The sequence below is a fragment of the Pelodiscus sinensis genome, chromosome 20 (assembly GCF_049634645.1).
Source record: "Pelodiscus sinensis isolate JC-2024 chromosome 20, ASM4963464v1, whole genome shotgun sequence".
NCBI lineage: Eukaryota > Metazoa > Chordata > Testudines > Trionychidae > Pelodiscus > Pelodiscus sinensis.
The window spans coordinates 13,722,496-13,738,661 of NC_134730.1; the positions used below are offsets into that span (position 1 = coordinate 13,722,496).

At 48.8% G+C, this 16,166-nt stretch overlaps 1 protein-coding gene across 2 annotated transcripts; it reads left to right on the forward strand.

The window, feature by feature from the left end:
- Positions 1 to 4,986: 4,986 nt before the first annotated feature.
- Positions 4,987 to 16,166, forward strand: LOC142819111 (CMRF35-like molecule 6). Of its 2 annotated transcripts, none has more exons than XR_012896860.1 (4): positions 4,987 to 5,159; positions 8,821 to 11,727; positions 12,146 to 12,274; positions 13,504 to 16,166. XR_012896860.1 is itself a non-coding variant. In XM_075903729.1 (4 exons), the coding sequence occupies exons 1-4, from the start codon at positions 8,676 to 8,678 to the stop codon at positions 13,508 to 13,510; spliced, it is 777 nt and encodes a 258-aa protein (XP_075759844.1). In that variant the 5' UTR covers positions 8,381 to 8,675; the 3' UTR covers positions 13,511 to 16,162. The 2 variants fall into 2 exon arrangements, 1 of the variants encoding a protein (XP_075759844.1); XM_075903729.1 differs by lacking the exon at positions 4,987 to 5,159 and having other exon boundaries at positions 8,381 to 9,171; positions 11,583 to 11,727; positions 13,504 to 16,162.

Here is a 16,166-nt window from a genome sequence, read left to right on the forward strand (position 1 = left end):
CAGTGCTGCTTTGACATTCCTCAGCACAGGGAGCTCAGGGCTGTCCCTCCAGCTGAGGAGGCTGCGGGAGAACTCGTAGGAAATCCCAAGATATGCAGAGATCAGCTCTGCCGTCCCACCGCACTGCACCATGGGATCTATACGCAGAGTTATCCTGTCCATAGGATGGTTCAGAGCAGCCGCCCCAGGCCTGTGCTTTGATGGTCCTGTGGTTGTTGCCTCAACCTTGGTCTGGCCACAGGGGTGCCCCCCCCCCAACTCACCACAGTGGCAGGAGCCACAGGAAACAGAGTGATGTAGCAGCCTGATCCAGGCCCTGCTGCTACCCTGTGTGAGCCCCTCCTCCCCCAGGAATCCCCCAGGTTGTGTAACTCAGGGGAGGGGGTTCCCAAGAAGGGGACCAATAGGAGTAGAAAGGGCAGGATGGGCAGAAAAGGGGCAGGAAAAGATAAGCCATGGGCAGAGAAAGGGCGGGGCTTAGGGAAAGGGGTGCATTGGGAGGAAGGCCTGGAGCAGGAGGGGCCCTGAATCTGCCTGGAGAAGGCCCTGTGCATACCTGCCGTGCATTGCTCAAACTGTCGATGATGCCCCCAGCGTGGACAAGATCTGTTGACAGAGGGAGCAACTGTTTTGTCAATTTTGGGGTGTTGTAAGTTTTGTTGACTTCACTTGCTAGTGTAGACGTAGCCTCTGTCAAGTGACCCAAACCTCAGGGTGAGAGCCAGCTGGGACAGAGGCTGCCCCTGAGTAAGTGGGACTCTACATAGTCATAGGGCCTTGTCTGCCTTCCACCCCCTCCAGCATCCATCTACTTCAGCTACACAAATAATGTAGTGAAGTTCACATACTCACTGTGGCATTTTTCGTCTGGTAAGATTGACTGGGGTTGCATTCCCATCTATGCCGGCCACTCTTCTCATCTTGGTGGAATACCGGTGCCGATGGGGGCACACTCGGAGATTGATTTATCACGTCTTCAGCAGATGCAAGAAATCGATGGCCCAGTGGAACAATCACCGCAGTGTTAATTCATTGGTGTAGTGGAGACACGGTCATCGTAACATTAAGTCAAATGAGGAAACTGCCACGAGCTGTCCCCCAGTGGAATTCCCTCTCTCCTTTAATTTCAACTATCCCAGACCTGTTAACTTTGCAAAGTCATGTAATTTCTCAGGCTTCTGGGGCACATCTACACTATGAAATAAGGTTGAAGCTAATCTGGTCAATTTTTGAGCTCCCAACTTTGCATTTGTACAAGTTTGGTTGTATTTTTAGTTTATGGAAAATGCCCTGGATAGATTATTTCTTTGTGTTTAGATAAGCACACACAATATTTTACCTTTAATTACTGGAACATTACAGTGACCAAAATTGCCATACACTGGATTGTAGTCCGTGTCAGACTGTTCTGGGCAAGGACATGGACAAAGCATGAATTGACAGTAGAATTGTAAATATGTAAAAGATGCAGCTAGTGGAAAAGAGACAGTAGAATTGTAAGCAACATAGGATTGCTTCCAGCATGTGAACAGCTTGTGATCTAGACAGGAATTGGCTACAAAAATTAGTGTGTGATCTGATCTGTTAACGAGTAGTATTTAATGTCAGAGTGTATATAAGCTGATTATTGATTCTGTACAGGGGATGTGTGGTATATCCCATACATGTACCCTCCCTCTGGACTTGAGCCTGATCAGCTCAGGTGTGGTTTGATTTTATGCCAATAAAGAAATGTCAGTGATGCATTCGGAGTCAAGCTGAGTTCTTGTGGGAACCAAGTGGGTCAGGTCCAGGAGCCAGGACGGGCAATAGGCAGCCCATGGGCTGGACACATCTGGCCACTGGCAGGTCACTAGCTACTTTAGTTATCTGAGTATCTGCAGACATGCAGGTAAATTAAGTGTCTGGCGGCCTGCCAGGTCCAATCCTGGAGAACTCTGTCCAGTCCTTGACCTCTTTTCACTCACCCCTGTCTTGGAGGCTACTCAGGGAAGAAGGTCTCAGAAGCTGCCCCAGAAGCTCCTTGATCCCTTCCTGCTCCATTTCCCCCTCTAGTTGGTCAAGTGTGTGGAAGGGGCAAGGGGAGAACAGAGCCAAAGGCTCTGAGACACCCGGCAGGGAACATGAAATGTTCGGGTTTCTGAAAAGCTGAAGGATCTACCACATCCAGCAGGAAATGTGTGACTGGCCCAGACGGAGGCCATGGGCTTTGGAGGCATTTTAAAGAAAAGAGGCAAAAGCTGTCGTGAGAAAGGAGCAATGGCGAGGGTGGCGCAGCTGCCCTTTCCCTGGGGCGATTTCTGCTCCTTCCAGCAGAGGAGTTCATGGTTTTCCCTTCATATCCTTTACCTGAGCCATTTCACCCCTCAGCTGGACTCATGGTCACGTCCATCCTTCCACACACAGCAGTAGGAGGGAGAGGCTAAGTTGGGGTGAGCAAGTGGTATAGTCCAATCTCCATACTTGGAGATTTTCCTATATTTCTTCACCCTCCTTGTAATTTCCATATTTCCCCTTGGGTGTGTCTACCCAGCACCCTTACCTCAAAATAAATGACATTATTTGCGCTACACCAATTGCGTAGTTTATTTCGAGGTCATTTCGAAATAAGGCCCTATTCTGAAATGTCCCTTAACCCTCGTGCAATGAGGTTTACAGGGATGTCAGAATGGCGAGCCCATTATATTTCAATATAACAGGTTTGCTCTTAAGATGCTGAATAGGTATCCTGAAATAGCTCCTCAGTGTAGACATAACCCATGTGCCTTGTGGCTTTTTTCCCTGTTCTCATGTCTACCATGTGCACCACTAGGGGGAGTAGTCCCCTCACATACACTAGCACCTGCATTAACCCCACACCGAGTCAGGATGCCAGAGGGAGGAAAGGGGAGGAATCTTCTCCATCTCCCCACTTGCCCCACAGAAACTCCACTCTCCTTTAAACTCATTCCCTGCTCACCCCCGTGCTAAGTCCCCTGCCTGCACCGCTCCTGCCAGATCCACCCGGATGCCTGCAGTGTTACCAGCTCTCGTGATTTTAGTGAGAGCCTTACACTGATCCGTGCTTTGGTAAAGCTTCAGTTCCTGGATGATCAGGATTATGGGAGGATCTGCGATTTCCTAAGAAACAGAAAAAATGTTCCCAGGCGCATGGCAGCAGAGAAAAGTTTGAAAAGACGAGCCAAGTGCACCCACCGGATTCAAACAATAGCTTTTAAAACAGGACTTCTTGAGATTTTAAAGCTAAGCCGATGGTTGCTTCAGACCTACATGTGATTTCTGAATGCTTGAGGGGGAACAACCTCAGGGTTGTCCTATGCAATCATAAAGGAGTTGGGAGACACCCCAACAGCGGAAGCCTCAGAGGTAAGTTTACATCAGCAGTTCTCACCCTGTTTACCACTGTGGGCTGATTATGCTATTCTCTGCGTGTTATGTGGGCTGTATGCACAAAATAGATAAGCTCAAGACAGTTAACTCCAAATCAGACTGTGAAGAGCTTCAAAAGGATCTCACAAAATTAGGTGACTGGGCAACAACAACAGGGCAGATGAATTTTAATGCTGATAAATTCAAAGTAATGCCTATTGGAAAACATAGTTCCAACTATACATATACAATGATGGGACTAAATTAGCTGTCGCCACTCAAGAGAGAGATCTAGAGTCACCGTGGATTGTTCTCCAAAAACATCCACTCAATGTGCAGCAGCAGTCAAAAAAGCAAACAGAACGGGATTTAAAAGGGATAGAGAATAAGAGAGAGAATATCTTATTGCCTCTATATAAATACTTGAATACTATATGCAAATGTGTTCACTTCATCTCAAAAAAGACCTCTTGGCATTGGAAAAAGTTCAGAAAAGGGCAACAAAAATGATTAGGGGTTTGGAACGGCTGCCATACGAGAGAGTAATTAAGACTGGGACTTTTAATCTTAGAAATGAGGAGACTAAGGGGGGATATGATCGAGGTCTGTAAAATCTTGACTAGTGTAGAGAAAGTGAATAAGGAAAGGTTATTTACTTGTTCCCATAACACAAGAATTAGAGGTCACCAAATGAAATTAATAGGTGGCAGGTTTAAACCAAACAAAAGGAAGTATTTCTTCCCACAACACACAGTCAACCTGTGGAACTCCTTGCCAGAGGATGTTGCGAAGACTAGAACTTTAACAGGGTTCAAAAAGGAGCTAGATAGATTCATGGAGGTTAGGTTCATCAATGGCTATTAACCTGGATGGGGAATGGATGGTGTCCCTAGCCTCTGTTTGTCAGTGCTGGGAATGGGTGACGGAGGATGGATTACTTGATGATACCTGTTCTGTCCAGTCCCTCAGGGGCACTGTGGATTAGCTGCTGTCAGAAGACAGGTTCTGGGCTAGATGGACTTTGATCTGACCCAGTATGGCCCATTCTTATGTTCTTACCAGTATGGCCATGAGGATGTTTTACCACCTACAGAGTTGTGCTAATTGGGTCACAGGCTGAGGATCTCCAGTGTACACAGCAATTAAAAACCTGCAGCTGCTCTGTACCAGCTGACTCGAGTTTGCCAGGCCCAGGCTAAGGGCCTGTAACTTCAGTGTAAGGTTCAGGCTTAGCCATGATTCTAGGATCCTGCAAGGAGGGAGGGTCCCAGAGATCAGGCTACCGCCTGTACCCGCATGTCTACACTGCAATTACACAGCCTAGAGCCTAGGCCCCTTAGCCCAGTCACGTGGCATAGGGCAACCGTAGGTATCTAAGGGCACTTGGTGACCCTGCCTTTGACCGTGTAGCAATGAGCAGCATTTTCCAGGGCTCTACCATCATCCAATCTGTGTAGTTGGGTCAAAGTTTTTTTATCAGTCACATTTCACGCTGTGATCACCTGTTCCTTAATGCAAACAGTAAACACCACCCTTGGGAATGGGCGTCAAGCTACTTCCTCCCCTAATGAAATAACCACCTCTGAAAAGGGAAGTGGGCAGCAGAGAGAGCTAGAAACTTCGCATTACATAACTGGTTCCAGAGTCTTCAGGTTTCACCTTCAACGAGTCTGAAAGGAGGGTCCCAGCAGTCTCACAGAAACCTGATTTTCCCAGAGAGAGAGAGTCAAATGCAGAGGAAACCAGGACCATGAAGTTCCTCCTCATCAGGATGTGGATTCTTTTCCCAGGTGAGGAGGGCGTGGGCACTGGGTGGGTTGCTGTTTACACACTTCAGTGATTGGGCTTGCACATTTTACAAGATTCAGAGGGGTAGTCTGTTTCAGCAAAAACAACAAGGGTATCATGAGACATGCCGGCAGGCCTGCCTGTAGCCTCAAACAGCAAGAATGGAAGTGTCCATCTCAGCTGTACAAAGCAAAGCCTGGTCAGCATAAACCCCAAGGCTGTGTCTAGAATCATCCGCTTTTCCGGAAAAACTTGCCAGCTGTCTACACTGGCTGCTTGAATTTCCGCAAAAGCACTGACTTCCTACTGTAAGAAATCAGTGCTTTTTGCGGAAATACTATGCTGCTCCCATTCGGAAAAAGTCCCTTTTGCGCAAAACTTTTGCACAAAAGGGCCAGTGTAGACAGCAGAGATTTGTTTTCCACAAAAAAAGCCCCAATGGCGAAAATGGTGATCGGGGCTTTTTTGTGCAAAAGTACGTCTAGATTGGCACGGACGCTTTTCCGCAAAAAACGCTAGACGCTCTTTTCCAAAAATGCTTTTAACGGAAAACTTTTCCATTAAAAGCATTTCCGGAAAATCATGCCAGTCTAGACGTAGCCCAAGTGTTCCTTTTCAGACGGCCTTCATCGGCCACAACTCCCTGTGCTTGCTAGCTGAGAGCCAGCTATGGGATAGACACCATGACCTCGGTTCTCAGTCCCGTGGGAACATTAACAGTGGTACTGAGCCAGCTTGTGCACACTCAGTAAACAGCCAGGCTATGTCTACACCGGCCAGACTTGCACAAGAGCAACGCCTCATTTGCATATGTTCTTGTGCAAGACTGGTCAGAGTAGACGTAGCCCTAAAGTATAAGATCACTGGAAGTCCCGCCCCTAGCTGAGTCTCATCGCAGATCTCCAGTCTCAGAGGTGCCCCGAATTCCCCAACTGGAGCCACGTCCGCCACGACCCAGATGTGAGGCATCTCGGGATCGGGACTCCCTGTGGCAGAAGAGGCATCAGCATTCCATGGAACCTTTTACTCCTTTAAGCATTGCTCTGTAGCGCTGTCGCTTGCTAAAGAGTACCCTGTGACGTGTAGTAGCAGTGGAGTAGTAAGCTTAATAAAGTACATTATCCCTAATCGGCTGTGTTGAAGTGAATCCCATCACCCTGTCTGTCCTTTGGCCCTGTGAGCTGACAATGGGGGGCACAGGGCAGCCGCAGGAGTCTAAGGATACTTGGTGACCCAGCCTTAGGCTGTGTAGCAATGAGCAATATTGTTCAGGGCTCTACCACCATCAGTCACATTCACACTGTGATCCCCTCCGCTTAATGCAAAAGTAAACACCCCCATCGGGAATACATGTCAAACAACTTCCTCTCATAGGCTACGTCTACACTACAGGGTTTAGCTGGCAGAGAGCATGCTAATGAAGGGCTCATTAGCATTTGTCACACTGTCATTAGTATATTCTCTGCCGGCAAAACCCTGCGGTGTAGATGTAGCCATAGTGAAACACCCACCTATTCAAAGGGAAGTGGGCAGCTGAGAGAGCTAGAAACTTCCCATTACAGAACTGGTCCCTGGGTCTGCAGGTTTCACCTTCCACTGGTCTGAAAGGAGGGTCCCAGCCATCTTACAGAAACCTGGGAGCAGAGGTTGCAGGTTTCCTAGGGAGCAGAGGTTGCAGGTTTGTGGAAATGTTGGTGATGCCTAGACCATCTTGTGCACCCCTCCCCCACTCAAACTCCCTCCCTCCCACCTGCCTAAGGCTCTTGGCCCAAACTTTGCTGGAGGCCCAGGCCCAAACTTTGCTGGAGCAGAACCCCCAGGCCAAGAATGTTGCTGGGGTCTGGGCACCACAGGTCCATATAACCCACTGTCTCTACCAGAGAGAGAGAGTCGTGTGCAGAGGAAACCGGGGACTTTGGATGGTCCCTGTTTTGATTTGGATTCTTTTCCCAGAGGAGGATACGGGCGCTGTGAGGATTGCTGGTAGAGGTGGGGTGAGGTGGAACCAGGAGGATCTGGTTGGAATGGGCAGGGGGAGGAGCCATCATGTGGTCTTAGGAAGGACTGAGAAGAGGTGAGCAGCCCAACACCACAACAGCGGCCCGGTGGGACTAGGGGAGGCGGGTGGGGATTGCGGAGGAGGAGCAGCGTTACCAATGGTGCGACCATCAGACCAGCCACCAACTGGGGATGGGTTACTAGCAATTTCAAGAAATATTATTCACATCAAACTTTTAGAGCAGCTCTGGAGATGAACATGTAAAGAGAATAGGGGATACTATATTGTAAACCCTACTGAAACCTTGCTATCAGGGACATAGTGAAGTACTTGATAACTGATACAAGCGGGGGTTTTGGGATGTGCGTTGTCTACTGAATATTTTTAAGTGACATTCAAAGGCAGTTTTTTTAAATAAAATAATCAAACAATATCTGTAGCAAAAGTGAATCAAAAATACCAATTTGGAGCCTAATATTATAAATACTTGCCCATCCTTCATATTCATGATTTATCCAACCAATTTACATTAAGGCTGAGTCCCTATGAAACCAGCCCGAGGGCCCTTGTGCTTAACCTGAAGCACAGAAGTAAACCTTTCAGGATGGAGGTGTTGCTCTTTTCCTATCCCTTGTCTAGATTAGCATTTATAGATACTATGTGAAATCAAACAAACTAGCTCAGACTCATTAACACCTTCTAAACTGTGTTTTACAAATTGTCAAACTAGTCCGGTTTATATCGATGAGCTCTCCTGGCATGTTGCACGTTTGGCATTCTCTGGAGAACAGCAATCAAACCAGGAGCCTGAACTGGAAAACCAAAACTGACATTTTAGGTGAAAAAGAAAACGAGTATTTCATTTTCAAAAGTCGGTATGAAATTGAACTTGTCCTGTCACTATCCCCAATTAAAAAATCCAAATATTTTGTTGAAGCAGAATGTTTGCTGTAGGAAATGTTCCTACTGGAAATCTTAGAAGTCAAAACTATAATTCACTGTGGCGTCCTCTCTCAGCCTCTCTGCCCCACCAGAGTGGGGCAAAGAGACATGAGTGCCAATGAGAATCAAGATAGAAATGTAGCGTGTTAGTCTGGTGTAGCTGAAACAAAATGCAGGACTATGTAGCACTTTAAAGACTAACAAGATGGACCCCCCCCCCCATCCCTCTTCTGTTCTGAAATTATTTTTGTCCTTTTCATATATGTTCATTTTTTTTAAAATTGTACCCTTTGGTGTATATGGTTGTAACTATTTTCTTCCACTATTTGATCTGAGGAAGTGGGTCTGGCCCACGAAAGCTCATCACCTAATAAACCATCTTGTTAGTCTTTAAAGTGCTACATTGTCCTGTAATGAGAATCAAGACTCATTTCGAGGCCCCTCTTTTACACGGATTCATTAACCTGCAGAGAGCAGAGCTGCCCGCACCTGCTCCCAGCCAGGCCCAGGGGAGAGTGGCACTTGCTCTCCTTCCCATGGCACAGCGTTAAGGTGTCAGGTTTTTGGACGGGTAACCATGGAAACCCAGATGCTGCAGACACTGACCCCCTGCCTGTCCTTCCAGACACTGAAGCATCACCCCCTCTCCGGGCACTGGGGACATGGCATTGCTGCTGGCAGCCGGAAGGGTGCCCGTGTCTCACTGTCTCTGTCTCTCGCAGGCTGCTGGGCAGTGACGGGCCCCGGGTCAGTGCGCGGCCGCCCAGGCGGGTCGGTGACTGTGGAGTGCGGGTATGAGAAGGGCTACGAGGATTATTCGAAGTTCTGGTGCCGGGAAGGAATTTGGCGAGAAACGAGGCTCTGTTCCGACGGTCACTTAGTTGAGACCACAGAGCGGGAGACCGAGGTGACGCGGGGCAGATTCTCCATCCGAGACAATCGCACCCAGCGCGTGTTCACTGTGACCGTGGAGAACCTGGCACTGGCCGACGCCGGCAAGTACCAGTGCGGGGTAGAGAGGGCTCTGCTGCAGACTGATCTCAGGCACACGGTGTCAGTCTCCGTCTCCCCAGGTAAATCCCCGCGCTGCCCCCGCCAGTGTCAGGGCTGCCGGGGTCGGGCGCGGCCGGCGCTGCCTTGGGGCGGCAGGAGGGTGAAGGGCAGATCTGCTGTGACCCAGACCCCACAGCCCCCCCGCTCAGGGGCCGGGCCCAGACCTGTGAGGGCTCAGAGGGAGGGCGCTGCCCCTGCTGTACTCCAGCCATCGAGCCCCCCCCCGCTGCACCCCACAGCACCTTTGCTCAGCGCCGCCCAGTCCCTGCCAGCCCCACAGTGCCCCCTTGGGACAATGGCTGGTCACTCCCACTACTGAGGTCCCTGGGCTCAGCCCCCGCCAGTCACTGGCTGAGCCGAGACAAGGTGCGGGCGTTTCCCCAGGGGGCAGAACTGGGCAGGGGCGCAGCCCTGATGCATAAGGCAGGAGAAAGGATGCGAGAGAAAGAGGGAAGGGGAGGCGCAGGGTAGATAGAACAGGAGGAGAGGTGGCAGCTCCTCCATACCCATCCGCCCCTTACTGTACCCAGGTATCCCAAATATTTAGCGGGTGGGGATGGGGGAAGGATGCAGCCAAGAGCAGCAGAGACCTCAGTTTAAGTTTCATCATGAAGAAATGTTTTGCCACTTCCAACAGATAAAACAGAAACCTGCCCTGAGTAACCAGAACAGAGATCAAGAGACTCTTTTGTTTTTAAAATGATTTTAGACTTTCAAAGAGCTTTGGGGGGCATATTTGTAAATTGCAAATTATGAACAAATGTAAGGAAAGTTGTTTACATTTCTAAACTGTTATTCATTCTCATATTTAAGCTTTGACTAAGGCTTGTTTGTTTTTTCCAGCTGAGATCTCCTTTGGCCTGAGCTTTGATAACTTCTGTATTTTAGCAACGTTTAGTTCCATCCTCTCCTTCCATGTTTCAGCAATCCCACCTTAGCTACATTTTTTACAGTTAAAAAGTGTAAATGGGATTGTTCTTGTACCTACTGCAACCATCACAATTCATTGTTTACTGGCTCATTTGTTAGGAAGCCCCCATTTCTTTCAGAATGACTGTAAGACCTCCTGTGTTGTGTGTGGTGACAAATCACATAGTGTAGGGCTGGTCAATAAGCAGATTGCTGGACAAAGACAGGACAGGACATTGGCACTTAGGGTCAGCCATCGTTATAAAGATGTGTGGATAAAAGTGCTGCTGTACCAGCTCTTTTTATTCTTTGAGATTGGGAAAGGGCTGTGTTAGTATTCTTTCTTCCATAACGTGTGTGTGTGTGTGTGTGTGTGTGTGTGAGTGTGAGTGTGTGTATGTTAGTAACTGATAGGTGCAATGGTAGCACTCATATGAACAAGCACACATGGCCTCAATCTTGAGGCACAAGACAAAACTTAGTCCACTCATGGATGGAAAATCTTAGAAGGAACACTGGGCCAGCTGCCCCCCTTTCCTCCGGCTGGAGCCAGGGCACGGTGAGGCTCACCCTGCTGGGGCACCCTTGGTGGGTGGAACGCTGCTGTGAACAGGGCAGGATGCACGATGGTGGAGAGCTTCCCCCCTTTGCTCTGTGGGGGCACTGGTAGATAATGTGCAGTCACAGGTGAGGCATGGTGAGTAGAGGACAAAATGTATAATTATAAATACTTGATTTTAGGTGTTTCTAGTTTAAATGAAAAACAGACGGTTTATTCTACAACAGTATCTTGGGGTAGATCTTGGGTTGCAGGTAAACTCAAAAAGTGATTTTGGGATGAAAAAGGTTGGTGAGCACTGCACTAGACTATGAAATGAATCGAGTGAGTGTTGCTGGTGCAGCTGATAGTGGAGCCTACCAACACCTGCCCCATTTAACACACACCTGACAAGTAGAGATGTTAAAATGTGTTTAAATAAGTGACTGTGTAACAGCTGAGAATTTCAAGGATTGAGGGCAGGGCAGCAGTCGGCTCCCCAGGGCCCAGTGCCTACAGGGAGCTGATATTAAGCTAGTTCCTGCACGTACTGGGAGCCTGCATGTAACTGTCCACATGCTTACACTTTCATATTCCTACTAATAAGATGCACGTTTGTCATTTGCTACTGTCAGCCACACATGCATGCATGGCCTGCCCACAATAGGAGTCAAGATAAAGCTCTCACTGTTCAGGAGCAGGGACAAGACACCCTACTAAGTGCTACAGATGGCTGGGTACAAATGCCCTGAAGCTAACATAGTCCAGGGAGTTTTTAACAGAGCTACATGCACTGGAAGGCCTCATTGTCTTCATATGTGCTCCAGTTATCTGAGGCAGGTTTCTGTTTTATCGGCATGAAAGTGGCAAAAACTTACGGGTGAATGTTCTGAGAAAGCAAGAACTTCATGAACAATCAGATTGTGCCAAACATGGGAGGCTGGGTGGATTTGTAAAGTGGGCTGGCTCTGTCATTTTCTACAGATGCTTCTCCCAGAAGCCCAATTACAGATGTTCCACCCCAAAGCCCAACTATAGAGACACTACAAATAACAAAGCAGCCAGATTCACCTTCTCCAACAACGACTGAATCTACTTTTTCCGCTAGCGCAGACACCACCCCTACACGGTGAGTGCCACTGCTCCCGCCCCTTGTCTGTCTGGCCACTTCTCCCAGTGCCCAAGCAGGATCCAAAGAGGAGTGACATCCTGGGTGATAACGTCCCATGGAAAAAGGAATGTTGCTTTTCTCTGCAAGAACCTGGAGGTGAATATGTAGGGAAATGGCCACTCTAGATGCAGAGTAGCTCTGGCAAGGGGCTGTCTGGGTCCTGTTGCATGAGACTGTAGAACAGCAGGAATGAATCCCATAGGGAGATGCTGGGATTCCATATAAGGGTAGGGAGGGGAGCTGGGCTGGGTGTTGCATTTCTGTAATGAAACTCTGGGCACGTCTTCAGCCTGAGAGCCACCCCAGAATGTTTTATTGGAGGCGTCTGGTGAAATCTACAGAGCTTCAGTGTTTCTATTGTATTTCCACTGCACAGATTCACCATCCTTATCCTGCTCCTGGGCTTATCGAAGGGCCTCGTTTTCCTGGGCATAATCTGTGCTGCCACCTGGGGGAGCGTGCGGGACCGGAAAAGCCGCAGGGAGATGGTGTCCAGACGGACACGGTGAGAACATGCTACACCCACACTGTGGGGTGACACTCCATTGGGGTGCTCAATCCTAGCTGTACTGTGACATAAGTAATGCGCCGTGTATTGTTCAATTTCCGGAATGGGAGGCAGTGGGGTGGGGGGGGGGGAGGATGAAATATAGTGACAGACCAATTTACAATGTCCCTTCCATTCTCCCTCCTGCTTCAGAGATGGAGGAAACGGTCAGTTCCACTGGTGCGGAGTATTTCTAGTGGTACATCAGCCTAGGCATGGACAGGAGAGATGTACGGGGTGCTGTAGTACCCCACGTTTTGGACGTACCCAGCCTGCACTCTCATTCTCCAGTGTCTTGGCCTCCCACGGTCCTGCTAGCCACTAGGCCCAGATGTGAGCTCCCAGCCACCTGACCTATGTGCAGGATGCCAATTGCTGGGCACAAGGACCTGTCTGCTGGGCCCACTTGGCTCCTGGCAGCCAGCCTCAGCACTAGGAGGCAGTACTGGATGCTTACAGCAGCAGGGGAGGGTGCCGCTCTGTTCCCCAGCTCAAAAACTCGTTCAGCATCATTTTACATCAGTACAACCAAGCTGCCAGGTTCATGGAGGGAAGTGGAGCCAACAATCCACCCCTTCCCCTTCGTATAGCTCCTATGAGCATATCTACATTGCAGGGCAAAACTCAAATTAAGCTACACAACTGCAGCTGTGTCAGTTGCTTAGCTGAAGTCGAAATACCTTAATTCGGCTTTTGGTGCTGTCTACACAGCAGGAAGTTGAAGGAAGAGCGCTCTTCCTTCGACTTCTCTTACTCTTCGTGAATTGATGGGTACAGGAGTTGGAATAAGAAATTCTCCAGCTTGAATTAATTTCAAAATAATGGCTTGCTGTGTAGATGCGCTCTTTGTTATTTTGAAATAACGTCAGTTATTCTACAATAACTCTGCTGTGTAGACTTACCCTATGTGTCCTGTGGGCTACTGAGTCTGCTTCCTCTCCTGCCTGGCTGCCTCACTTGTGCCCCCTTGTGGCCCTCTGCTGTACTAGTCTGGCCACATTTTGACAAACCCTTATACATAACTGGGATGACTTTGAGTGGGAAGAAGGAGCCATCACTGCTCAATATTCCTGATCAGGGAGGGATTCCTAGAACCAGACTCACTCCCTGATGGGAGTGAGCAAAATATTACTGACCTCAAGTCTTTCTCATTCTGTCCTGGGGGGCTTCTGTGGGTTTTGTTGCAGCTCATGAACTGCCTCTTTGCAAGCAGAACCAGACGTAGCAGAAGAAGGCTGGTTTCCAGCTTTGGGCAAAGCATTCTATGCAAAGAATCTCGTTTTCTTCTCCTCTCAAGTGAAGCTATATCCCCGAGAGTATAGAGTCTGCTGGAGGTGTCTGTCTCTGTTTCCCAGAGTTAGGTTTGTATCGCTTGAGGATCAAAGAGAAATGCCCCCAGGAAGGACAATTTTGCCAGTGAGACAAAAATTCTATGAAAAACAGGTAAAAAAGCCCTTGTCCTAAAAGAAAAGGATTGGAGAGCCTAGGGCCAAATCCCTGGTGTAAGCAAGCGTAACTCCACCAAGTCTACCTTTATACTACCAAGTTTTGTCAGCAAACTGCCTTTTTGCAACCAAACAGTGAGAGTGCGCACCCCACTAGGTGAGATTGTCAGGAAAAACGCCCATTTTCAGTGACACCTTCCACCCTGTGGGAGAGTTTTCTCTTCCCTTAATCATGGACAAAGAGCCAGTGTGGATCCTGCTGTTTCTTTTATTGCCACAATTGGCTTTCACCAGTATCCCACAATGCCTGCCCTGCCTGCTGTGCTCAGAGTATGGAGCTCTGCTGCCCAACAGGTGAGCTCCCTTCCCCTTTCAGAGCTCTGGGACGTACCTGGCAGCTGAGTGAGCTACTCATTGGACTGCTCCTGTTCTGCCCTGCACTAGAAACACAGCAGCTGGCAGACTGCTGCTACAGCGGGAGGGGCACTTGCGGCTGTGCTGCTTTGACATTTCTCAGCTGGGAGAGCTCAGGGCTACTTCTGAGGTTGCTCCTACCAGCTGAGAATGCTCCGGGAGAACTGGGAGGGAATCCCAAGATGTGCAGAGATCAGCTCTGCCATCCCACCGCACTGCACCATGGGATCTATACCCAGACCCACCCCGTCCATCGGATGGCTCCGTGCGTCCGCTCTAGATCCCTACTTTGTATGACCCAGCAGTAGGTGCCTCTGCCTGGGTCTGGCAGCAGGGGTGACCCACACATTCACCTCAGTGGCAGGAGCCATGGAAAGCAGAGTGATACTCCAGCGTGTTCCACTCCACCACCATCACCCAGCCCTGTTGCCTCCCCTTGATAGGTGCCCCCGTATCCCCCAGGTTGTGTAACTCAGGGGATGGTTTTCAAAGGAGGGGACCAATGGGAGTTCAAAGTGCAGGACGGGTGAAACAGGAGCAGGAAAAGATGAGTCGGGGCAGGGCAAGGGTGGGGCTTAGGGAAGGGGGTGAAATGGGAGCAAGGCCCAAAGCAGGAGGGGTTGCCCCAGGCCCTGCATCTGCCTGGAGAAGGCCCGGTGCATACCCACCATGCATTGCTCACGCCGTCAATGATGATACCCCCAGCGTGGACATGATCTGTTGACAGGGGGAGCAAATGTGAGCACTGTGTGGCCATTTCTGTTTTGTCCATGTTTGGGTGTAGTACATTTTGTCAACTGAACTTGGTAGAATAGACATAGACTCCGTCAGTGATGCAAATCACAGGATCAGAGCCAGCAATAACACAGGCTGCCCCAAATGAACTATCCTCCCCTCATACAATCTACTTCAGCTAGGCAAATAGCATAGCTGAAGTCTATGTACTCATTGCGGCATCTTGCATCCAGTTAGGTTGGCAATGGCTGCTCTCCCATCAATGCCAACTACTCTCCTCATCCTGGTGGAATACGGCATCGATGGGAGCACACGAAGATTGATTTATCACGTTTTCAACAGATGTGAGAAATCGGTGGCCCAATGAATCAATCTCTGCAGCGTTCATCCTTGGTGTAGCGGAGACAAGGCCATAGAGACATGAGATCAAGTAAAGGAATTGCCACCAGGTGTTCTCCAGTGGAATCCCCTCCCTCCCTCAAACCCAACTGCCCCAGACTTGTTAATCTCACAAAGCCATGTCATTTCTCAAGATTCTGGGGAAGTGGAGTTTACTTAGAGCTGGAATTTGTGCCTCAAGGGCGGGATGATGCTAATTGGAGTCACATTTTCTCCTAACATGAAGACATTTAGGAAAGAAAACAGGCCCAACTGCAGACATAGATTTCCACCCAGCTTGGGTCCCAGTTGTCCATTTGTTTCCCCCACCCCACACCCTCTCTGGCACAAGCCACAGTGCCCACAGACACCCCTAGATATTATACCTGGCTCTGGCTGCTGCTGGTGTTACCTGACAGAAGGTTTATATGTGTTTGGATAAGTACATACAATATTTTATCTTTAATCACTGAAACATTACAATGACCAAAATTGTACCATTCTGAGTTGCAGTCCATGTCAGACTGTTCTGAGCAAGAACATGGACAAAGCATGAATTGACTATCTACTTGTAAAAGATGAAGCTAGTAGAAAAGTGTTATTTGGCTAATAAGCAATGTGTGACTGTTTGCAGTATGGGAAGATTGTGGTCTAGACAGGAACTGGCTATAAAAATCAGTGTGTTATCTGATCTGTTAACCAGCAGTATTTACTGTAGGAATGTATCTAAGCTGATTCATGATTCTGTACAGTGAATGTGAGATACGTCCTATGCCTGTCCCCTCCAGCTGAGCCTGATCAGCTCAGGTGTGGTTTGATTTTATGCTAATAAAGAAATGTCAGTGATGCATTTGGAGTCAAACTGAGTCCAAACTGAA

Bases quoted from the DNA above. Each gene is read 5' to 3' on its own strand.
- LOC142819111 (XM_075903729.1), top strand. From the start codon at position 8,676: ATGGAAACCCAGATGCTGCAGACACTGACCCCCTGCCTGTCCTTCCAG. The intron at 9,172-11,582 runs GTAAATCCCCGC...CATTTTCTACAG, and splicing joins GTCAGTCTCCGTCTCCCCAG to ATGCTTCTCCCAGAAGCCCA. The intron at 11,728-12,145 runs GTGAGTGCCACT...TCCACTGCACAG, and splicing joins GCAGACACCACCCCTACACG to ATTCACCATCCTTATCCTGC.